Source organism: Dunckerocampus dactyliophorus, chromosome 1, assembly GCF_027744805.1.
Source record: "Dunckerocampus dactyliophorus isolate RoL2022-P2 chromosome 1, RoL_Ddac_1.1, whole genome shotgun sequence".
Taxonomy (NCBI): Eukaryota; Metazoa; Chordata; class Actinopteri; order Syngnathiformes; family Syngnathidae; genus Dunckerocampus; species Dunckerocampus dactyliophorus.
Genome location: NC_072819.1, coordinates 6037110 through 6062006, shown reverse-complemented (window position 1 = coordinate 6062006; position 24897 = coordinate 6037110). Strand labels below are relative to the sequence as shown.

General features: G+C 33.2%; 1 protein-coding gene across 2 annotated transcripts in view; it reads left to right on the top strand.

Moving 5' to 3' along the window:
- The window catches only part of LOC129182695 (probable phospholipid-transporting ATPase IIA), a 56918-nt gene that overhangs the window by 10775 nt on the left and 21246 nt on the right, over positions 1 to 24897 (top strand). For both annotated transcript variants that reach the window (XM_054779121.1, XM_054779129.1), the window contains 13 exons: positions 2164 to 2222; positions 3366 to 3417; positions 7095 to 7189; positions 8258 to 8338; positions 8477 to 8552; positions 8699 to 8775; positions 10331 to 10491; positions 10568 to 10710; positions 11963 to 12075; positions 15792 to 16001; positions 21077 to 21238; positions 21441 to 21533; positions 22821 to 22904. In XM_054779121.1, the coding sequence (XP_054635096.1) occupies positions 2164 to 2222; positions 3366 to 3417; positions 7095 to 7189; positions 8258 to 8338; positions 8477 to 8552; positions 8699 to 8775; positions 10331 to 10491; positions 10568 to 10710; positions 11963 to 12075; positions 15792 to 16001; positions 21077 to 21238; positions 21441 to 21533; positions 22821 to 22904 (1406 nt within the window). The remainder of the gene's footprint in view (positions 1 to 2163; positions 2223 to 3365; positions 3418 to 7094; positions 7190 to 8257; positions 8339 to 8476; positions 8553 to 8698; positions 8776 to 10330; positions 10492 to 10567; positions 10711 to 11962; positions 12076 to 15791; positions 16002 to 21076; positions 21239 to 21440; positions 21534 to 22820; positions 22905 to 24897) is intronic.

The following is a 24897-nucleotide window of genomic DNA, read 5'->3' as shown; positions in this document are numbered from 1 at the left end:
AACTTTTTCTCATTGTTACAACTTTGTTCTCGTAATATTTTGACTTTATTCTATTTTATGAGGAGAAATAACGTTATTTTAGTAGCATAAAGGTGAAATATTAAAGACAAATACATTATTTACATTGAATAAAGTTGTCATTTTTGGAAAATTAAGTTAGGGGAAAAGTTATAATGTTACAACATTGTCACAACATTGCTATAGAAGAAAATTTACAAGAATAAAGTCACATTGCCAGAAGAAAATTTACAAGAATAAAGTTGAAATAGTAGGAAAAGTAAAAAACAGCAGAAATGGAAAAAAAAATCTGTAATTTTATGAGAATAAAATGAAAATATTAAGAAAAATAAGTCCTATTCTAATGAGAAAAAAGTTGCAGTTTTATGAGAATAAACCCGTAATGTTATGAGGAAAAAGAATGTCATTTTAATAGCATAGAGATGAAATATTAAAGAAAAAGATGTTGTTTTAAAATATCATAATATTACAAGAAACCATAAAAATAACTAAATAAGTTGTAATTTTTGAAAATTAGGTTGTGGAAAAAGTTCTAATATTATGAGAACTAGAGAAGCACTCGGAAAGCGCAGACCTCCACCAAGCACCGTAGTTCCTCCCATACTGTGATTCACGCCAAAATAATAATCCTACATTTTTTTGGATCAGTCTTTTGATATTTTGTAGAACCTGTTGGAAGCTTGTCCTGTATTTTTTTTTCTCAAGTGCTTGGACCATTTTTTGTGGCGTTATTTGAACAAATGCCAAAAATGGTCACAATGTTAAAGAATCCTTTAAAAAATTCCTGGATCCAGATGGTGATCCGTTTCACCCCTAAAATTTTATAATTTCTTCCATATCCCATTTCCACCAATTCCTGAAAATGTAATCAAAATCCATTCAGAACAGACAATAAACAAACAAACAGATAAACGGCGGCAAAAACATAGCGTCTGTGCTGCGCTCGCGCTTTGTGCTGTGCTTGGCGGAGGCAATAAAGTCAAAATATTATGGGAATAAAGTCATAATGTTACAAGAAGAAAATTTTAAAGAACAAAGTTGAAATTGTTGGAAGAAAACAGCATAAATGGAAAAAAGCAGCGGTAATGTTACGACAATGAAGACAAAATATTATGAGAATAATGTCATAATATTACGAGAAGAAAATAAGAGAAAAAAATTCCTATTCTAATGACAAAAAAAGTCGCAATTTTGCAACAATAAACTCGTAATATTATGAGGAAAAATAATATCAGTTTAGCAGCATAAAGTTGACATATTAAAGAAAAAGGCATTTTCAAAAAGTCATAATATTATGAGAAACCAAAAAAAAACCCAAAACGAATACAGCTGTAATTTTTGGAGAATTAGGTTGTGGAAAAAGTTCTAATGTTAAGAGAAAAAAGTCAAAATATAACGGTAATAAATTCATAATATTATGAGAAGAAAATTTACAAAAACAAAGTTGAAATTGTTGGAAAATAAAAAACAACAGCAGAAATGTAATTTGACAAGAATAAAGTCAAAATATTAAGAAAAAAACTTTGTATTCCAACAAGAAAATGTATTGTAATTTTACGAGAATAAACTCTTAATATTATAAGGCAGGACTGCTCACACTTTTTTAGTCTGCAAGCTGCTTTTAAAATGACCAAGTCCCAAAGATCTACCTCCTAATATAATAGAATATATATATATATCTGTACTATATTTATATAAAAAAAATATGACTACGTTTTTATTTATGTTATACATGTACAGGTATGTCAAGGGTGCACGCACTTTTTCAGCATGCAAGTTATGAGTCAAATTGATCTACCTCTTTCTATAAAAAATATAACATATACAGATCTACAATTAATTACACATAATTCCTCAATAGTTGTTTACACACTGTAACCCGAGTACCGCTAATATGTCAGTCAAAATAGCTACGTAACGTTTTGTGTATTTAGTTAGTCTGTGGCTGACGCAGCAGCTACAATCTCCAAGCTAGATGTAATTAGTGTCCGAATGAAACAACACTGCTGTGTAAAATAATCCACACATGTATCATATGATTATAGTTGCACATTACTTACAGACACATGGCCTGCAAGGCATGTATGACGTGTATGACGATTTTATAATTTTCTATTTGTTTATAGTTTGTTTTGTGTTTTTCAGGCACAATGAAGGTGAAAAGCAGCAATATCCAAGTGGGGGATCTTATCATTGTGGAAAAGGTTTGTTAAATCCTCTTCTCGAACTTTCATAAATGTGTGTTTTTTTTGTAATTTTATTGGGCATATCAAAGTTGGGGTCAGTTTTAAGTCTCCCGCTGAGGTCTTTGCACATGAAACATGAGAAGAGCTATTCTGTCTTCAGTTTCCAAGCCAGAATGACTGGCCGAAGGAAAGGTCACACATGTCACACATTTGGCCAACATGTCTGACTGATTGCGAGCCCGCAGCCTGTCCTGAAAAATGACATGAAAAGTCGATGAGATAAGAAGTCAGAATTACGAGATAACATAGGAAAATCATAATTATTAGATAAAAAGTTGAAATTATAAGATACAAAGTCAAAATTATGAGATAAAGGGTCAAAATTATGAGATAAATTTAAATGGAGATAAAATTATGAGATAAAAATGTCATAATTGTGACTCAAACGAGACAAGATAGGAAAATCATAATTAAAAGATAAGTCATAATTATGAGCTCAATCAAAATTATGAGGTGAAATTACGAGATAAAAAGTAATAATTATGAGATAGGAAAGTCATAATTTTGAGATAAAAAGTTGAAATTACAAGATTAGGTCATAATTATGAGATAAAAAGTCAAAATTACGAGGTAAGGTAGGAAAATCACAATTATGAGATAAAACGTTGAAATTATGAGATAGGAAAGTCCGAATTCAAAAAAAAAAATTAAAATTACAAGATAAAAAGTCATAATTGAGATAAAAAGTCAAAATTATGAAATGAGTCAAAATTCTGAGATAAAAAGTCATCATTACCAGATAGGAAAGTCATCATTTTAAGATAAAAAGTCTAAAATACAGAATAAAAATTGAAATGATAAAAGTCCAAATTATGAGAGAAGTCGAAGTTATGAGATGAAATTACGAGATAAAAAGTCATAATTTGACATAAAAAGTTGAAATGATGAGATAAAAAGTCATAATTATGAGATAAAAAGTTGAGATGACAAGAAAAATGGCATAATTTTTGGAAAAGTCAAAGCAGGTCACATGGCGATCAGTTGGGTTTTTTTTCTGTCCATCGTGTGCCACATGCCAAGCAATAAGTGAAACATTTTGGGGGAGGAGGGGTCAGGAAGTGATGGCCAAGTGATGTTTTTCTTTCTGCTCCCTCCTTGTAGAACCAGCGCGTTCCTGCTGACATGATCTTTTTAAGGACCTCGGAGAGAAATGGTAAACATCTGCTGGTCATTCATTCATCCATCCAGACGTGCAGGCCAGCGGGGAAATGACTTGTTTAAAAAAAAAAAAAAAAGGCGCTGAGGTGCAGGGATTAGCCCTGAGCCTGGACAGGAAGTCCTGTAATGTCGAAATTGTAATTGGGTCCAGTACTACACTATCAGTCAAAGCTGCTGGGGTTGTAAAGGGGGTGGGGAGGGTGCAGCGAGGTGTTTGCTGCTTCCAGTTATAGACGCAACAAAGACAAAACCTTTTTCTGGCTTTCTCGCGCGCATTTTTATGCAAGCAAGGAAAATGCATAAATCACATCCAACACAGTAGTTCCCAAACTTTTTACAGTGGTGTACCCCTTCAGACATTTGAAGCCATGTACCCCCTACTCCTGCACACTTAACAATATCTTAATTAACTTCAAATATTGAACATAATTAATTGCTTCATGAATTCCGGGTGAAAAGTGTGTATTTTGCATGCTGGCATTTTGATCAAGTTTCACATGAGCACTGATAAATAGATAAGTGTAGTGATCATCCTACATATCTTTTATTCCACTTTGATGTTCGCATCCTTCCGTTTGAATGGTTTGAATTGGAGCTTCACTTTTTTGTCCTCTCATGATGGTTATGGTTGAATTCTGCATATTAATTTAATGCCAAATTGAAGGGGAAAGTTATACAATCATGATAAAGCAGTAGCCAAAGTACAAAAATGATAAAGCCCCACTCACAACGACAGGTTTTCACTGCTACGCCATGCGGGGATTGGAACATCAATATAAATAAAACATCCTTTCTCTTTGCTCTGTGAGATGTTCAGGCGCACTCGTAATTGAGAGAGTTAGGTGCTAATTGTTTTTTTATTTTTATTCACTTACCCCCATGACAATTGGCGTACCCCACTTTGGGAACACATAAAGTCCATTCTGGGCTAGAGAAATATATTTGATTCATCCTGTGAGGGAAATTCCTTTTTATGGAAGCTTGTTGCCTCCACTAAAAGAAAAATATCCCAATGGTAAGTTATAATTATGAGATAAAAAGTCCAAATTATGAGATAAAAAGTTTAAATTACGAGATAAAGTTGTAATTATGAGATAAAAAGTTACATTCATGAGATGATAAATCCTAATTATGAGATAAAAAGTCCAAATTATGAGATAAAAAGTTGAAATTTATGAGATAAAAAGTTGAAATTCTGAAATAAAGTTGAAATTACAAGATAAAAAGTCAGAATTATGAGATAAAAGGTTGAAATTACAAGATAAATCCTAATTATGCGATAAATCAAAAGTATGAGATAGAAATTGAAATTCTGAGATTAAAGTGTTAAAATTGAATTGATGAGATTAAAAAGTGTTAATTTTGAGATAAAAAATCGAAATTACAAGATGAAAAGTCATAATTTAGAAAGTCAAAATTATGAGATTAAAAAGTAATAACTATGTGATCAAAATAAATTATGAGCTAAAACGTCATAATTATGAGATTAAAAAGTCCTAATTATGTGATCAAAAAGTGGACGTTTTTGGAAATAAACACTGCGCATGTGCCGGAGCGTCACATGGCATGACACTATGTCATAATTCCTGCTTTTCTTATCTCAGAATTGACTTTTTATCTTTTAATTTCAAGGTCAAGTTCAAATTTATAGCACATTTCCAACAGTTCAACTGCCCAAAGTGCTGTGCAGCAGCCAATAAAACACAAAACTTCCCAAAACAACATCGTGACATCTCCTGTACTTCAGAACAACTACTAATTGTTTAAATGCTGTGCCGCCCGCGAGTCAGTGAGGAAACAATAGCTTTCTTTGGCAGGAGCCAATCACCAGCTATCAGTGCGTTCACAACAAGCTTGTCAACCAATTGGAAGTCAGTGGAGGTCAGTATACTTTATACAGTATACCAGTATAACAACATAACAGTCTGATTCACTGTGTCATATTTCAAAGAACAATTTACTAACTCATTAAGGCGCTGCAGTGACATCAGCTTCCCTCTTTTTGCTTTGGGCTCCGGGTCCATCTTCTATGCTTTCTGTGCTCTCCTCCAATGAAATGGTTTTCTCAAACGAGCACTTTAAAAAACACTTTGAGATTTTTTCATATAAAACTCGTATTGATACATGTTTCTATTTGTCTGAGGTATAATGTTTGAGTGTTAGTTGCTGTGTGATGAGTTTAATGTTGTTTGTAAGATGACAACGTGAGTCAGACTGTTATATTAGGAATGACCTACTGCAATTTCCAATGGGTTGAGAAGCTCGTTGTAACTTGATTCATAGCTCATGATTGGCTCCTGTCAAATTAAGTGCTGCCTGGTCCTCACGGACTCGTACTCGTACACAATATGCCACTTTATGACGTCGACACATGCGGCTTATACACTGGTGTGGCTTATATATGAACAAATCTTTTTTTTTTCTCTTAAATTTAGTGGATGCGCCTTATACATCGTAATTTATGGTATTTGAGCTTTTATTAAGCGTTTATGCAATGGTTCAAGTAACATTCTAATCCTTTTAAGTCACATTTTAACATTCCCAAGTGTCACACAAGTGTAAAAAGAAGTTAACCACTGCTTATAATAAAGTAAAATACAAATAGTCTGTGCTAGGGTCAAACTGTGGCTATCATAAAAGCTTTTATTAAGTGTGCAGGCAATGTTTATGCCATATTTGGACATTCTTAAATGTCACACAAGTGTAAAAAGAAGATAACCACTGCTTATAATAAAGTAAAACAGAAATAGTCTGTGCTAGGGTCAAACTATGGCCATCATAAAAGCTTTTATTAAGTGTGCAGGCAACGTTTATGCCATATTTGAACGTTCTTACCTGTCACAAAAGTGGAAAAAGAAGTGAACTACTGTGAAAATACTTACAAGTTACTTTCATGGATATCACATAATGTTTTACATTTAAATGAGTCCAAAACTGAATGCATTGTATTTGGATCAAATTTGCTCACTGGTGCTGTCCCCGATCTGGACCCTCTTGCCCCCTGTGGTAAATCGGTGATTAATAATCTGGGTGTTAGATTTGACAGCTACCTAAACTTTGACAAACAGATCGGGCCTGTCGTTCAAGCTAGTTTTTTCAGCTCCGCCTTCTGTTTCCGCCACTGTTTTCGAGCACTTTGGTTCAGCTACAGCTGATGTAAGGGGCTATATAAATCAATTTTGATGGATTGATGGATTGATTGATTAAAGGTAAAAAGAATTAACGAGTATGTTAACGTTGATCACACGTGCTTATTGGATTATTTCTGAGTCCATACAGTATGGAAAGTAAGCCTTTAAAAGCTTCATGCATGTTGTTGTTGCTGGGGATGAGGAAATGAATGTTTTTGTCTTACTGGAAAAACTGTTTGGCTTATCTACCTTCCATGTGGAGGCCATTAGGTCAATTATGAAGAGTTTTTGGCAGGATGACTCATTGAAGGGGTTGGGGGTGGTGAGGGGGTTGGTGACCACGTGTGTGTGTGTGTGTGTGTTTTTTGTTTTTTTAAAGCAATGCTCACAAAAGTTGTCCTAAAGTGAGCTGCTAGAAAAAAAATCTGTGTGTGTGTCCAAGCCCCCTTTTTGATCCGAAAGGTTTGTGTGTGATTGCCCCCTGGTGTTACGTGCGAGTCACATGTGTCATCACCTCTTATCCTCCCCCTCCTCCTCCCAGGCTCCTGTTTCCTCCGCACTGACCAGCTGGATGGAGAGACCGACTGGAAGCTCCGCCTCCCGGTGGCTTGCACGCAGAGGCTGCCCACTGCTGCAGTGAGTACACACCCAGATAATCAATAATCAATCAATCAGTCAATCAGGAGTTGATTCTTCATTGTTGCAAAGCATTTTGGACAATTGCTGACCTCACACACTGACATCCTCTAAGACGAGGGTGTCCAAAGTGAGACCTGGGGGCCATTTGTGGCCCCTGGCGCATTCCAAAAAATGTAATTGATGGGGGAAAAAAATTGAAAAATCAGCAGTAATTTTACAAGAATAAAGTAAAAATGTTAAAAGAAAAAAAGCTGTAATCTAATGAGAAAAAGTCATAATTTTAGGAGCGTAAAGTTGAAATATTAAAGACTTTTTTTTTTAAACTTTTTTTAAACAAAATGTACACAGTTTAAATTTTTGGAAAATTAGGTTGCTGAACAAGTTATAAGGTTATAATAACATAAGATTAAATGAGAGAGTTCCTTCTTTTGTTTTTTTTGTAGTTGTTTTTTTTTATTTTTTTTTTTACTTGTTCTGGACAGTGGCTGCATGGTGGTCTAGTGGTTAGCATGTTGGCCACACAGTCAGGAGATTGGGAAGATCTGGCTTTGAATCTTCGTTGGGCATTTCTGTGTGCATGTTCTCCCCGTGCGTGTGTGCGTTTTCTCCGGGTACTCTGGTTTCCTCTCACATTCCAAAAACATGCATGTTTGGTTAATTGGAGACTCTAAATTGTCCATAGGTATGAATGTGAGTGTGAATGGTTGTTTGTCGATATGTGCCCTGCCATTGGCTGGCGACCAGTCCAGGGTTTACCTCGCCTCTCACCTGAAATCAGCGCTCATCAGTGTAACATTACAGACACCTAGTGACCAGTGTAGAATACTACATATCAATGTGTCTTTAAATGCCTCTTCTGAATGCCTAATAATAATACATTAGTTCATTTACACATTTTTATGCTTGAAAATGATTAATGTAGGCCAAAAATATGCATATTTTTGGACTAAAAGGCTGCATTTTAGCACAAAATAGCATGATTTTATGAATTAATATATTTTGGAAAAATCATGAAAGGAGTATTAGTAGGAACAACTCCCAAGTAGTGTGTTTGTTGTCTCGCAGGACCTTTTACAGATCCGATCGTACGTGTACGCAGAGGAGCCGAACATTGACATCCATAACTTTATTGGAACCTTCACCAGGGTGAGTGCGCATGTTTTTAATAGCATTTTCCTGAATATTGTCATCCAGAGTAGTGGCCTACAGCCACAGTGGTCAGGATGAAACCTGACTGTGGCAAATAATATAAGAAAAAATGATATGGATGTTACCTTGTCACAGGAGGATGGAGACCCTCCCATCAACGAAAGCCTCAGCATTGAGAACACGCTGTGGGCCAGCACGGTGGTGGCCTCGGGTAGGTACCTCACCACAAGCAGGACTGCTTACACTTCCAAAGCCGTACGCCGGCCAGGACCCCAGGTCCTGTTGAATCTTGGTCATACTTTATTACACTTGTGGGAGGGTGCTGTGCTGAACTGAAAGGTGTTTCCCTGCTCATAGGCACAGTGGTGGGGGTGGTGATCTACACTGGCAAGGAGCTGCGCAGTGTCATGAACACCTCCAACCCGAGACACAAGGTACAGAGGCCGCTGTCACTCCTGTTTTTTCACACTTCATTGGAGTGTTTGCAGTCTGTGTCAACAGGGATTGTTCGATAATATTGGCAGATAAAATGCCATACCTGTTCATATCGGTAGCCATTTTTCTGCCGACAGTGACATTTTTTAACCCAAATGATGTAGACATGCTAAGAAATTATATATGGTAGAAAAAAAGCAGCCTGCATCTCAGCTTTGTCATATAGGTGGAAAAAGCCTATTATTAATAGCAACGTTTCTCCTCAAATTTCACTTTTTTTGTTTTTCTATTCCACTTCTGCCTGTTTTCCACCCCCAAATATTACAACATTTACATATTTTTTTTCTTGCAAAGTGACCAACCAATGTGACTTTATTCTCATACTATCATAATTTTTCCCCAACCTAATTTTCCAAAATTTGCAACTTTATTCTTTGTTTTGTTTTATTTCTCATAATATTTATAATATATTTATAATATTTATAATAATATTTTTCTTTATATATTTATATTTGACTTTAGACTTAAAAAAAATCTATTTTAACTTTATACTTTTAAAAATTACATATTTTACCTCTGATTATTTATGTATTTTTTTGTTCTTGTAAAATGATGACTTTTCTCTGTAAAATGACAAGCCCGTATCGTAATGGTATGACTTTTTCCCAACCTAATTTTGCAACTTTATCTTTTGTTTGCTTTTGTTTTTCATAATGTTACGACTTTTGAAAATGACATCTTTTATTTTTATATTTGAAATATATGCTTCTAAAAATGAAAATGACAATTTTTTTCTGATTATTACAACTTTATTCTCGTTAAATAACAACTTTTTTCCCGTAAGATGACAACTTTTTTCTCATAATGTTTTGATTTTATTTTTGTCATGTAACTTTTTCCCAACCTAATTTTTCAAATGTTGCAACTTCATTTTTGTTTGGTTTTATAATGTTTAATAATATTACGGCTTTAGAAAATAATATATTTTTTAGATATATACAGTATATATATATTTCTACTTCATGCTTCTAAAAATGACATGTTTTTTTCCCCTCATTTATTTCTTTAGTCTCTTAAAATGACGACATTTATCTTGTAAGATGACAACTTTTTTCTCATTATATTTTGACTTTATTCTTGTAATGTCATAACTTTTTCCCAATCTAATTTTCCAAAATTTGCAACTTATAAACTTTGCAACTTGCTAAATTTGTTTTGTTTTGTTTCTCATAATATTAGGACTTTAGAAAATAACATCTTTTTGTGATATTATAATTAAACTCTTTGCTTCTCATGACATGTTTTTCCTCATATTATGGTTTTGTTCTTGTAAAATGAAAAATATTTTGACTTTATTCTTGTAAAATTACCTCTGTTTTTCCATTTTCGCTGCTGTTTTCATGTTTAACTGTATTTTTAGAATGTGCCGTCCAGTAAAAGCAACAACAGCGGGCCGCACTTTGGACGTCCCTGCTTTAATACATCTAATCTAACATGTTATAATGTATAGCTAATAAAATAATAATAATAGCATTGTGGTTGTGCTCATGTCAGGTCGGCCTGTTCGACCTGGAGGTGAACTGCCTCACAAAGATCCTGTTTGGGGCCTTGGTGGTGGTCTCTCTGGTCATGGTGGCCCTGCAGCACTTTGCAGGACGCTGGTACCTGCAGATCATGCGCTTCCTGCTGCTCTTCTCCAACATCGTGCCCATCAGGTGCCACCCCCCGCCACAGCTGCATGCTTGCAGGAGATGATGTATTTACTGCTGCTGTTTTGCTCACGCCATGCAGCTTGCGTGTCAACCTGGATATGGGCAAGATGGTTTTCAGCTGGATGATCAAGAGGGACTCCAAGATACCTGGAACCGTGGTGAGGGCCAGCACCATACCCGAACAGCTGGGCCGCATCTCCTACCTGTTGACTGACAAGACAGGTATGAGTCAGTTCCCATATTAACATACGTACAATACAGCACGGGTGTCCAAAGTGCGGCCCCGGAGCCGTTTTTGTATTGGCCTACAGCACATTCTAAAATATCATTTAATGAGAAAACTAAAAACAGCCAGCCAAAATGGAAAAAATCAGCTGTAATTTTTACAAGAAGAAAGCCAAAATATTAAGATAAAAAAGTTGTACTGTAATGAGAAAGAGACAGAATTTAACGGAAAAAAGAATTATAATTAAAAAAAAAAAATATATATATATATATATATATATATATATATATATATATATATATATATAAAATAAAAAAATAAAATAAAAAATAAGGTAATTTTTGGAAAATTAGGTTGGGTTATGAAAGTTATGATGATATGGAAATAAAGTCGTAATATTACAAGAATAAAATGTACAAGAAGAAAGTTGAAATAGTTGGGAAAAGCCGACTAGATAATGGAAAAAAATAGCTGTAATTTTATGAGAATTAAGTTTAAATATGAAGAAAAAAAAGTTGCATTCTAAGAAGAAAAAAAGTCACAATTTAATAAGAATAAACCTGTAAAATGGCATTTAAGTAGTATAGAGTGGAAATATAAAAAAAAAAATACGGTATTTATTTAATGTTGTAATATTATGAGAAACAAACAAAACAATATAACGTAATTTCTGGAAAATTAGGTTGTAATATGTAAATATTATGGGAATAAAGTCATAATATTACGAGAATAAAATGTACAAGAAGAAAGATGAAATTGTTGGAAAATGAAGGAGAAAAAAAACACCCACAGCAGGAAAAAAGCGAGTTTAGAAGATCACAAAACAGGTTTTCTGTATCTTATTTTCTCTTATTATGTGTACTACTGTATATTAGGTAGTAGGAGTCTAAAGGTGACTATAGGGGCGTTATTTCATGTCTCGAGGGCTCTAATAATGTTAAACTGTATTTAGAAGATGGTAAACAGTTTTTGTCTGTCTTATGTCTTATTTTCTTGTATTATGTCTACGATATTGGGTAATAAGAGTGTAAAGGTGACTATAGGGGCTCTGATGTTAAAAATTGTATTAAAAACAGGTTTTCTTTTATCTAACTATGAAAATATTCCACTTATAAATAAGGAATCGGGGTCTGGGACCAATGAACTGTCATAAATGAGGGATTACTGTGTTGTCCAACCTCACGTGTTTGCAAATGAGCCACACTTATTAGATGATGTAATGATGCCGCGTAACTTTTTGAACGGCAGGAACTCTGACCCAAAATGAGATGGTGTTCCGCCGGCTCCACCTTGGCACTGTGGCGTACGGGATGGACTCTATGGATGAAGTGCAGAGCCACGTGTTCAGTGCCTACACACAGGTACAAACGTTGTGGGCCTTCTTCCCAGGAGATGTGTGTCTTTGTGCGCTAAAGTGCTAACATTACGTTTTAACATCATACTAGATTAGCCCACTTGCTGAAGAAAAACTGCATGGTCAAACTTACAGCTCCCAGGTCTGTAACTAGCTGGCCGATTGTTGGAAGAGCTGCATTTTAAGATGTGTAGCGAAGCCTATCAGGTAGTTTATCAGGTATTTCTACACAAATATGTGCTTGTTATGGGAGTCAAATGGGACCAAATTGGTCCATAGCAGGGGTGCCCAAGTGCGGCCCGCGGCACATTCTAAAAAGACAATTTAACAAGAAAACTAAAAAAAACAAAAAAACAGCAAAAATGGAAAAATCAGCAGTAATTTCACAACAATAAAGTCAAAATATTAGGAGAAAAAAAATTGTAATTTTACAAGAATAACGTCGCAATACGAGAAAAGAACATCTGCGCAAAGAAAGCTGAAATAGTTTGGGAGGGAAAAAAAAAACAACAGCAGAAATAGAAAAACAGTATAAATTTACAAGCATAAGGTCAAAATATTAAGAGGAAGAAGCCATATTCTAACAAAGACCCAACTTTATGAGAATCAGTTTGTAATATTATGAGGAAAAATGTCATTTTAGTCACATAGAGTTTAAATTGTAATGCGTTATTTTGGAAAAGTCGTAATATGATGAGAAACAAACAATATAAAGTATGTATACAACATTTTTGGAAAATTAGGTTGGACAAAAGTTATCATATGTGAATAAAGTCAAAATATTACAAAACGAAAATTTCCGAAAATTATTTAAGAAGAAAGTTTGACTATTTGGGGGGAAAAAAACATAAAAAAAGCGTGAAGTTGATATTAATAATAGGCCTTTTAACTTATATGACAAAGCTGATATGTAATATATATCCCGCGACCCTAGTGAGGATAAGCGGCATAGAAAATGATGGAAATATATATATGTATCTTCTTAGCATATTTTTACAAAATATCAAAGTCCTTTAATTTTTCACTGTGGCCCTGGCTGAGAAAAAGGTCGGAGCAGGGGTTTTCAACTGGTCTCAACCTGGGACCCACATCTTCCAATGTTCATTTAGTCGTGACCCACGTTCATTTAAGTCATTTTTATTTGTATTTATTTTATTTTATATTTTGCACTTTTTAAAAAGTGATTTTTATTTGTATTCATTGCACTTTTATTTAGGGCATTTATATATTTTATTTATTTGCAATTTTTTTTAATTCTTTTTTAAATATATATTTTTTTATGCTCATATTTATGTATTTATTTAAATGTAATTAATCAATTTATACTTTTCCTTCAGTTTCTTTTAATCACCAATGTCACCAACATTAATACACATAATTACTGTACATGTCCAAAGTGCATTTTAGAGGAATTTATGATGGCATTTTGTCAAGGAAATGAGGAAGAACATAACTGCATGCATACAAATAATGCATAAAGGAAATTCAAATTAAATTGCACTAAATAAGGCCGCAAAATCATGTTTGACTTATGTGCAGTGAATATATACCATAAAGGAAAATGACAAAAAATGTTACATTTAAAATCAACAAATTAAAAAAAAAACAAGTCAGTTATCTCAAACATACTCAGACGGGGCGGGCTCATCTAGCTAGGGGCGGGCCAGAGGTGCTCTCATGTCCACGAGGAAGGGAGGTTTATCCTTCCTTCGTGACGTCATGATAATACGCTACTTGGCAAGTGAGCGTTTGAGCGTTTTGAATGATTTTTATCACGTTGGGTGTGTCTGAACACATATTACAGTTAGAACATCATTAAAAAGTCACTTCGACATCGTAGGACTTCTTCCCTGCCCCCCTTCCCAATGCGTCTTGACCTCCCATCATAGTCTTTGCCCTCCCGTGACACCAGAGGTTAGGGAAGCAGGAAGCAAAGATCAGCCCAAAAGCAAAACGCTGCTGCCATTAACCTCTGCAGCATGCCAACCGCGATATAAATAGAAAGGCAAATTGTTCATATTGACTTGAAACATCTGCTTGTCCTTATTGGACGCTATGACAGCCATAATTAGAGCTGCATTTAGTGACATCTTATGTTCCTCAATGCACCATGTGCAAAATGTACCTTCATTCATGAAATAAATGATGGATTCGTGCTCTTAACTATTTGAAATGCTTGTTCTTCATTGAACAAAATATACTGTATTAAAAGTATTCCCAGCGGAAACATCATGACATCAATTAATATGTTCCAGGATCAAATTGTGGCCAGCAAAAAAGCTTTATTAAAAAAGTAAAATAAAAAAAGTAAAACGATAAATGAAATAAGATTAAAATACAACTGAATGCAAATTTAAAAAATACCAGTATTATTAAAAAAAGTAAAATAAAAATCATAAAATCAATAAATAATAAAATACAAATAAATCAATATGAGTTAAAAAAATAGTAAAAAATAAAAGCTTTATTGAAAAAGTAAAAAATACAAGCAATTAAATTTAAAAGAAAAATACAAATAAATACAAATTTAAAAAGATAAAAGCTTTATTGAAAAATTCAAATAAAAAGATAAAATTAATTAAATAAAAACACAAGCAATTAAAACTAAAATAAAATACAAATAAATACAAATTTAAAAAATTAAAGCTTTATATAAAAAGTAAAATAAATAATAAAATGAATAATATAAAAATACAAAAAATTTAAATAAAAATACAAAGAAAAATACAGGAAATGTTTTTAAGTCACTGTTATACAAGTGTAAAAACGAAGTTGACGACTGGAAATAAAAATGATCTGTTCCAAGGTCAAATTGTGACCATCAAAAAAGCTTTATTAAAAAAAAAGTAAAATAAAAAATAAATGAAATAAAAACAGCAAATAAATAAAACAAAATAAAAAATTAATACAAAAAAGCTTTATTGAAAGTAAAATAAAAATGAATAAAACAAAAATACAAGCAATTAAAATTACAAATATATAAATACAAATTTTTAAAAATAATAAAAGAAATAAAAGCTTTATTAAAAACTTAAAATAAAATCTTAAAATGGATAAAAATAAAATCCAAACAATTAATGTTAAAATACAACTGAAAATAAAAAATACATTTATATAGTGTACAGGCAATGTTTTTAACTGTCTCTTATCTGTCATAGAAGTGTAAAAAGAAGTTAACCACCGCTAATATTAATGGAAATAGAAACTCAAATTGACAAAGGCCATCAAAAAAGCTTTATTAAAAACGTAAAATAAATAAAAATGGAATAATAAATAAAATAAAAATACTAATGAATTAATGGAGTGAATCTTCTTAATGCCTTATATGTGTATTTTACTTCATTGAGACATTTTTATGCTTGAAAATGTTTCATTTAGATTGATAAATAGGTAGGTAGGTAGATAGATACTTATTTTATCTCCAAGAGAAATTCACGATTCACATTTAGGCCAAACATATGTAAAATTTGCTTCAATATGCATGTTTTTGACTAACGATAGGCCGTGTTCAACCACGAAACAGCATGATTTATGAATGAATATATTTTTGAAAAACCGTGATAGGAGTATTAGTAGGAACATTGCTTACTTGTAGTTTGCTCCAGGGCCAAACTGTATCCATCATAAAAGCTTTAGTATGTCTACAGGCAATGTTTGGACATTCTTATTCAAGCGTAAAAAGAAGTGTCAGTTTTCTTTTGTCCCATCCATCTTACCCCTCAGCCCACCCATGACCTCCCGGCCTCCAGAACCCCGGCGGCCACCAAGGTTCGCAAGACCATCAGCAGTCGAGTTCACGAGGCGGTGAAGGCCATCGCGCTGGTGCACAACGTGACGCCCACCTACGAGTCCAACGGCGTGACGGACCAGGCCGAGGCCGAGCAGCACTACGAGGACACCTGCAGGGTGTACCAGGCATCCAGCCCCGATGAGGTACGGTCACTAAACCCCACCCTCTCCCAGTATTAGCAGTATTATGGTGAGTAGTATTATTTACGATTAGTATTATTAGGATGAACGTGAGTATCTGCTCTTTTTTACCTTTTTTTGTTGTTGTTGCTGCTGCTGTTTTTTAATTTTCCAGTTATTTCAACTTTCAACTTTCTTCTCGTAATTCTGACTCCCAAAATATTTTGACTTTATTCTGGTAATATTATAACTTTTTCCCCAACCAAAATGACAGTTTTATTTTGTCTTGTTTGTTTCTCATAATATTATGACTTAAAATAAAACAACATGTTTTTATTTTAATATTTCAACTTTTATACGAGTAAAATGATATTATTTTTCCTCATAATACTAAGACTTTATTCTCATAAAATTACAGCTTTTTTCTTGTTAGATTGCCACTTTTGGATTTTAATATTTTTATTTTATTCTCTTAAAATTACTGATGTTTTCTTTCCCATTTTTGTTGTTTTTTCCAAATGTTTTAGCTTTCTTCTCCTAATTATGACTTTATTCCCATAATCTTTTGACTTTATTCTGGTTTAACATTATAAGCTTTTCCTCATCCATTATTTTCCAAAAATTAAAAATGTATTCTTTGAGTTGTTTGTCATATTTAAACTTAAAAGAAAAACATATTTTTACTTTAATATTAGAAGTTTTATGTAACAAAAAAGACTTTTATTTTTCCTCATAATGCTCTGACTTTATTTTTATAAAATTACAGCTTCTTCTTGTAATATTTTGTTCTTGCAAACTTACTGCTGATTTCTTTTCATTTTTTGCTTTTGTTCTTTAATTTTCCAAATATTTCAACTTTCTTCTCATAAATTTTCTTAATTATGACTTTATTCCCACAATATTAGTATAATATTATTATAATATTAGTATAATATTTTGACTCTGCTCTTACATTGTAACTTTTTTCCCAACCTAATTTTCCCAAAATTACAAATGTATTCCTTGTTTTGTTTGTTTCTCATAATATTACAACTTAAAAAATGGCTATATAAACGTGGAACGAAAGATTAGACTCCTGTCTTTCATCAGACATTACTCTCATAAAATTACCACTTTTTTCTCATTAGATTACCACTTTTTTCCTCTCATCATGACTTTATTATTGTACAATTACTGCTGTTTTTTTCCCCCCATTTTTGTTGGGTTTTTTTTACAAAATAATTTAACTTTCTTCTTGTAATTTTTTAAATCATAATTATCACTTTATTACCATAATATTTTGACTTTATTCTTGTAACTTTTTCACCAACATAGTTTTCCCAAAATGACAAATACATTTTTTTCTCATAATATTAAAGACTTAAAAAAATAACTTAAAAAAAAACTTTTATGCGACTAAAATATAATTTTTCGTCATAATGCTACGACCTTATTCTCATAAAATTACATCTTTTTCTTGTTTGATTATCACTTTTTTGTCATAATGTTTTGACTTTATTCTCGTCAAATTACTGCGTTTTTTTTCAAATTTTTTGCTGTTTTTTTAATTTTCCAATCATTTCAGCTTTCTTCTCGCTAATTTTGTTATTGTAATTGACTAAATGACTTTATTGCCATAATATTTTACTCATACTATCATAACTTTCTTCTCTACATAATTTTCCAAAAATTGCCTTATTTTGTTTTATTACAACTATTAAAAAAATTACATATTTCAACTTTATTTTTTCTCATATAACATTATTCTCGTAAAAACCAGCAGTAATTTTACTTATTATTAAATATAATTAATAATGTTACAATGTTATTCTTGTTTTCCCCATTTTTGCTTTTGTTTTTCCCCCCAAATATTTAAACTTTCTTCTTAAATAATCTTCATTTTTTTCCACTTAATATTATGACTTTATCACAATAATATTTTGACTTCCTTCCTGTAATATCAGAACTTTTTCCCCAACCTAATTTTCAATAAACTACAACTTTATTCTTATTTAAAAAAAAAAAAAAAACTTGTTTCAACTTTATGGTACTAAAATGACTGTTATTTTTCCTCATATTACAATGTTATTCTCATAAAAATCAGCAGTAGTCTGAATGATGATTTTTTTTGTATTTGTGGAGTTACGTCACACTTTTAATTTGCTTCCTGTTGAAATAGTTGCAGCGCTCCCCTCATCCCGCCATGATGATGGATCTGCTGGCTTGCGTTCTTTCCCACGTCGCTTATGCAACACATAGGATCACCACGCCGAACGCGCTCTCGTTTGTCCCGCTTTGCCGGGGTTCACAGGTCAAATGTTGTCCCGCATTTGCGTCCTCGATGGCGCCTGTTCTTTGAACGCCAGGAAGAGCTCTGCTCAGTTCCACTCGCTCCGCTTCCTGCAGCGTGACTCCGGATTTCCTTGATGTGCTCCCCAGCCTGCTGCACTTGTCATCTGCTTTTTCTTGGGCTTTTCCTCTTGTTGTCACCGTTTGTGACTGTGCTTCGCTCGTTGGAATGCGATCCTGCAGAGAATGTCTGCTGAGCCCCGGAATGTACGGCTTTCACGACCACCAACAGGAAGTCTGCTCATACAGTCGCCTGACATCACTAACGCCTTCAATGTATGGTTTAACGTATAAAAAAACCTATGAAAATACTTAAAAAATATATATACAGTAATTAAAACAAAAAAGTTTTTTAAGCCACACACTATTTTTGTAATTTCATATATAAAAAAAGAATAATGTGAGCGACTATTTTTTTTCCAAATATTATTTTAGAAATAATTAAGACAAAAAAATGTTTTTTAAGCAACACACACGTTTTTTTTCCATAAATTTTTAAATTCATAAATAAAAAAAACATCGTGAGCAGCGCTTTACCTTTTTTGCATTCTGTGGCAAAAATAAACAATAAATAAATACATATATATATATATATATACTCCTGATCAAAATCTTAAGGCAAGTTGAAAAATAGCTAGAATTTGCATTTTGCACATTTGGATCTTAATGAGGTTTTAAGTAGAGCTACAATATGCAAAAACAAGAAGGGGCAGTGAGACAAAAAGCATTTTGAAAAAGTAACTTATTGAAAACAACAATTAAACTGAAATAGGCTGTTTATCAGCGGATCAAAAATTTAAGACCACAGGCTATAAAAGACAAAATCTGCTCAAAATGTTCATTTTCTGTCAGGCATTCACACGGTCATGCCCTCCTGATGGCTAAAGCTAAGAAGCTTTCTCTTTTTCAACGCGGTGGGATTGTGGAGCTGCATAAGCAAGGCCTCTCTCAGCGTGCCATTGCTGCTGAGGTTGGGTGCAGTAAATCAGTCATTCTACATTTGTTGTAAGATCCTGAGCATTATGGAACAAAAAATCAAGTGGTAGACCCAAAAAATCACACCTGCTCTGAGCCGGAGGATCCGATTGGCTGTCCATCAAGTCACAGGGCGGTCTTCCACCCACATGAAGGCCCTTACTGGTGCCGACTGCAGCGCAATAACCATCAGACGCCATCTGCGGGAAAAGGCTTTAAAAAACATTAAAAGAATTCAAAGACCTCGTCTCCTTCAACGCCACAAAACCGCCCGTTTAGACTTTGGGAGCATCAAACATGGGACATTGAAAGGTGGAAACAAGTTTTATTCTCTGATGAGAAAAAAATGTAACCTTGACGGTCCAGATGGCTTCCAACGTTACTGGCATGACAAGGAGATCCCACCTGAGATGTTTTCTACCCGGCACAGTGGAGGGGGGTCCATCATGATCTGGGGTGCTTTTTCATTCAGTGGAACAATGGAGCTTCAGGTGGTGCGGGGTCGTCAGACGGCGGCCGCTTACGTGCAGATGTTGCAGCGGACGTCCCTCATGACTGAGGGCCCTCGTCTGTGTGGTAACAGCTGGGTTCTTCAACAGGACAACGCTGCAGTTCACAATGCTGGCTTGACCAAGGACTTCTTCAGGGAGAATAACATCACTCTTTTGGACCATCCTGCATGTTCCCCTCATTTCAATCCCATAGAGAACATTTGGGGATGGATGGCAAGGGAAGTTTATAAAAATGGCCATCAGTTCCAGACAGCTGATGCCCTTGGTGAAGCCATCTTCACCACTTGGAGCAATGTTCCCACTAGCCTCCTGGAAACACTCGCATCAAGCATGCACAAACCCATTTTTGAAGTGATTAACAAGAATGGTTGAGCTACTCATTACTGAGTCCTACTAAGAACATTTCATTCAGTTTAATTGTTGTTTTCAATCAATTACCTTTTCCAAGTGCTTTTTGTCTCACTCCCCCTTCTTGTTTTTGCATATTGTAGCTCTACTTAAAACCTCATTAAGATCCAAATGTGCAAAATGCAAATTCTAGCATTTTTTCAACTGGTCTTAAGATTTTGATCAGGAGTGTATAATTAAAACAATGTTTTTAAGCAATACCTGTTTTTTTCCATAAATAAAAAAAAAAAAAGCATTTTAGCAACTCTTAACTATTTTATTTGCATTCCGTGGCAAAAAATAAACTAGAAGTAATTTTAAAAATATATAATTAAACCAAAACAATTTTTTAACCCACACACCTGATTTTTTTTTTTTAATTTCATAAATGGGAAAAAAATTGTCAGCAACTCTTTTCTATTTTTTTTTCCATTCCGTGGGAAAAAATAAACTACCATTTTTTTTTAAAATCAGATGATACGAAATAAATGGCTATAAACCTGAATACAGTGATGATGAAAGTTTGTTGTCTTGTTTTTGGACTCGGTGTGCTTTATAAAGTGTTGTTTATTTGGCCTGTCTGCCATTAGGCCTGTCACACACACACACACACACACACACACACGCCATGCTTGATGGAGTGCTTGTGTTGTTATTGATGATTTCATGTTCCCTTATTTTTTCCTGAATGGCAGGGCCACTTGTGTCTGTCCTTGTCAAGCAAAAACAAGATTCTGAGTGAAGAGACTTGCCTGTGGTTTAGCATTCAATAGTGCTGAGTGCTATTGATGGATCCATTCTATAGGGAGTGGATTTGGACTAAAAGATGCTGTTTTCTTGTCCACTGAAGTGATGGAAGTGATTGATGTGAGAGTCTTCCCTGCTGTCTGTCTACAGGTGTCACTGGTGCAGTGGACAGAGAGTGTGGGCTTGACGCTGGTGGGCCGAGACCAGTCCTCCATGCAGCTCAGGACCCCAACAGGCCAGATAATGAACTTCAGCATTCTGCAGATTTTCCCCTTCACCTATGAGAGCAAGAGGATGGGCATCATCGTGCGAGTGAGTGCCAACGTGCTTTGTTGTTTTTGTTGCCAGGAGACACGATGCTTGCTTGACTACTATTGTTTTTCTTGGATGAACACGCAGGAAGCGCAGGAATTTGGCCTCCTTTCAAAGACTTTTTGAACTCTCTGTGACCGCAAAGCACATTCTTAGTGATAAGCGAGAAGGCAAAGGCTTTCAGTGATGTGTTGAATTTCAGGACGAATCGACGGGAGAGATCACGTTCTACATGAAGGGTGCCGACGTGGTCATGGCCGGGATCGTCCAGTACAACGATTGGCTGGAAGAAGAGGTTGATATTTCATATTTTGGTTTGATTTTCACTATTATTTGCACAGTGGACACCATCTATCCTCAAACACGTATTTTCTCATATGAAGTCATGGCTGTGCAATTTATCTGTTCCAGAGTCAAACTGGCACAGGCAATGTTGCCAGTCCTAATTTCACATTAACCTCTTGTAATTCATTTATTTTAATGATATTTGGAATATAAAAAAAAATACACTTATATATAATGTAAAAAGCGTATTATTGCAAAAATGTGTCCGCTTTTTGGGGTTTATATCTGAAACAAGAAAAAATATTTTGGATGTTTTTGTGGCAAATAATAATAATAGTAATAATGATAACAACAAAAATACAAATTATTATTATTATTATTATTGTTAATGAATAATTAATAATCAAATAATTATAGTACTAATATTTCATTAATAATAATATAATTATATACAGTTGTAATAATAATAATGCTGCCAATATTTTACAATATGATATTCAGCATAACACACCTATTGTATAATATAATAAAAATATGTAATATATATAATTAAATTAATAATTGTTATTTTTAGTCAATTAAATAGTGAATGTATTAATCAAATAATTATAGCACCAATATTTTTGATGCTTATTAATTATAATTTTTATAATAACAGACCTATTGCATAATATAATAAAAATATGAAATTGATGTAATGATAATAATGACAATAATAATAATAATAATAATAATAATAATACAGCCAATATTTTACAATATGATATTAAGCATAGAAGACCTATTATGTAACATAATACAAATATGTAATGTATAATTAGATATATAATTAATTATACATAATTAGATATGTATAATTAGAAATCTGAAACACGAAGAACAAATATTGAAAAATATTTTGGGTGGTTTTGGGCTTTAAAAAAAAGTTAACCTACTACCTACCGTTTGTAGTAGGTGGAGCTTATGCTCCAATTGACACCTCATTTCGCCGAACCACTGAGTCTTTCGTAGCCTGGGGGTCCGCTAAGGTCTCTAATTAGCACTGGGAAAGCGCATTAGCATTAACAGCTGTGGCTGTAGGCAACCTCCTGATGATGATGTTGATGATGGTAAAGTTGCTGGATGCTGACCGAGACACCCTGGGGCCGTTATTATCTTTGAAAGGTCACGGCGACTATCGGAGACTCATGAATTGACGAGAGCTGTTAATTGGAGCATTTCCGCTGCTGTCTTTTCTTTATCCTGCATATATGCCGACGGAGCGGTCATGTACAACATGTACAATGTCCTTTTCTAGTGTGGCAACATGGCCAGAGAAGGTCTGAGGGTCCTGGTGGTCTCAAAGAAGTCGCTGACTGAGGAGCAGTATCAGGATTTTGAGGCAAGTGGAACACTTTGTCGTCTGTCGGAGTCGGCTATTTCCTGTACTCGATTAGCAAGCCCTTTATTTTACACTTTATTTTACCCTTTTTAAAAAAGATTCTGCTGTTTCTGTTTTTTTTAATTTTCCAAGTAGTTCAACTTTTTTCTTGTATTATTATGAGTTTATTACCATAATATTATAACTTTTTCCCCCAGCCCAATTTTCCAAAAATGACAACTTTATTTGGTTTTGTTTCTCATAGTATTACTATTTTTTCTTGAATATTTGAACTCTAGGCTACGAAAATAATTTTTCCTCATATTATATTTTGACTTTTTTCTCGTTAAATTTAGTTTAGTTAACATTGTTCTTTTTCCTCTATGACTTTATTCCCATAATATTTTGACTTTATTCTCATAATATAATTTTTTCCACAACCTTATTTTCCAAACACTACAACTTTATTCGTTGTTTTGTTTGTGTTTCATAATATTACGACTTTTTCCATTTTTTGTCATATGACTTCAGACTTCTCATATTAAGATAACTTTTTTCCTAACGTAATTTTCAAAAAATTACAGCGTTATTTTTATTTGTATGTGTCTCATAATATTACGACTTCAAAAAAAATCACACGTTTATTTAATATTTCAACTTTATGCTACTAAAATGACATTGTTTCTCATATGATGAGTTTATTCTTGTAAAATTGTGACTTTTTTCTCGTTGGAATGCAACTTTTTTTCTTTTAATATTTTGACTTTATTCTCATAAAATTAGGGCTGTTTTTGCCACTTTTGCCTGTAAATTTTGTTCTTGTAATATTATGACTTTATTCTCATAATATTTAGACATATATTTATTTTCCCTACCCTAAACCCAAAAATTGTGTTTCTCATACTATTACGGCTTCAAACAAAAAACACATTTATTCTTTAATATTTCAACTGTATGCTACTAAAATGACATTATTCTTCTTAATAATATTACAAGTTTATTCTAGTAAAAAGTTTGATTTTTTTGTTAGTAGAATATAAAATTTTTCTCTCTTTTGACTTTATTTTCCTAAAATTATAGCTGCTTTTTTCCATTTCTGCTGTTGTTTTTAAATTTTCCAACTTCTTCTTTTAAATTTTCTTCTTGTAATATTATGACTTTATTGCCATAATATTCCAACTTTATTTTAATTTGTTTGTCATAATATTACGATGTTAAAAAAAGCACCTTTATCTTTTAATATTTCAACTCTATGCTACTAAATGACTTTTTTTCCCATAAGATTACAAGTTTATTCTCTTTTTTCCTCATAAAATCACAACTGTTTGTTTTTTTTTTTTTCCTGCTGTTGTTTTTTCCCCCCACCTATTTCATTCAACTTTCTTCTTGTAAATTTTCTTGTCGTAATTATGACTTTAGTCCCATAATATTTTGACTTCCTTTTCGGAATAGTATAACGTCTTCCCGAACCTAATTTTCCAAAAAATGTTTCTCATAATATTACGACTTAAAAACCACATTTATTCTTTAATATTTCAACTCCATGCTACTAAAATAACGTTAATTTTGCCTCCTAATTTTGCCAGTTTATCCTTACAAAATTTCGACTTTTTTTTTCTTTAATATTTTGACTTGATTCTCACAAAATTACATCTTTTCCCCCATTTTTGCTGTTGTATTTCTCCTATTATATTTCAACTTTCTTCTTTTAAATTTTCTTCTCGTAATTATGACTTTATTCCCATAATATTTTCACTTTATTTGTGTAACATTATAACGTTTTCCACAGCCTAATTTTCCAAAACTTTATTTGTTGTTTTTGCTTATTTCTCATAATATTACTTTTCAACTTTTTTTTTAATTGGTGTTTTTTCTTGAATATTTCAACTTTGTTACTACAATGATATTATTTTTCCTCATAATATTATGAGTTTATTGTCATAAAATTGGCATTTTTTTGTCTCTTAATATGCCTTTTTTCTCTTAATATTTTGACTTTATTCTCATAAAATTA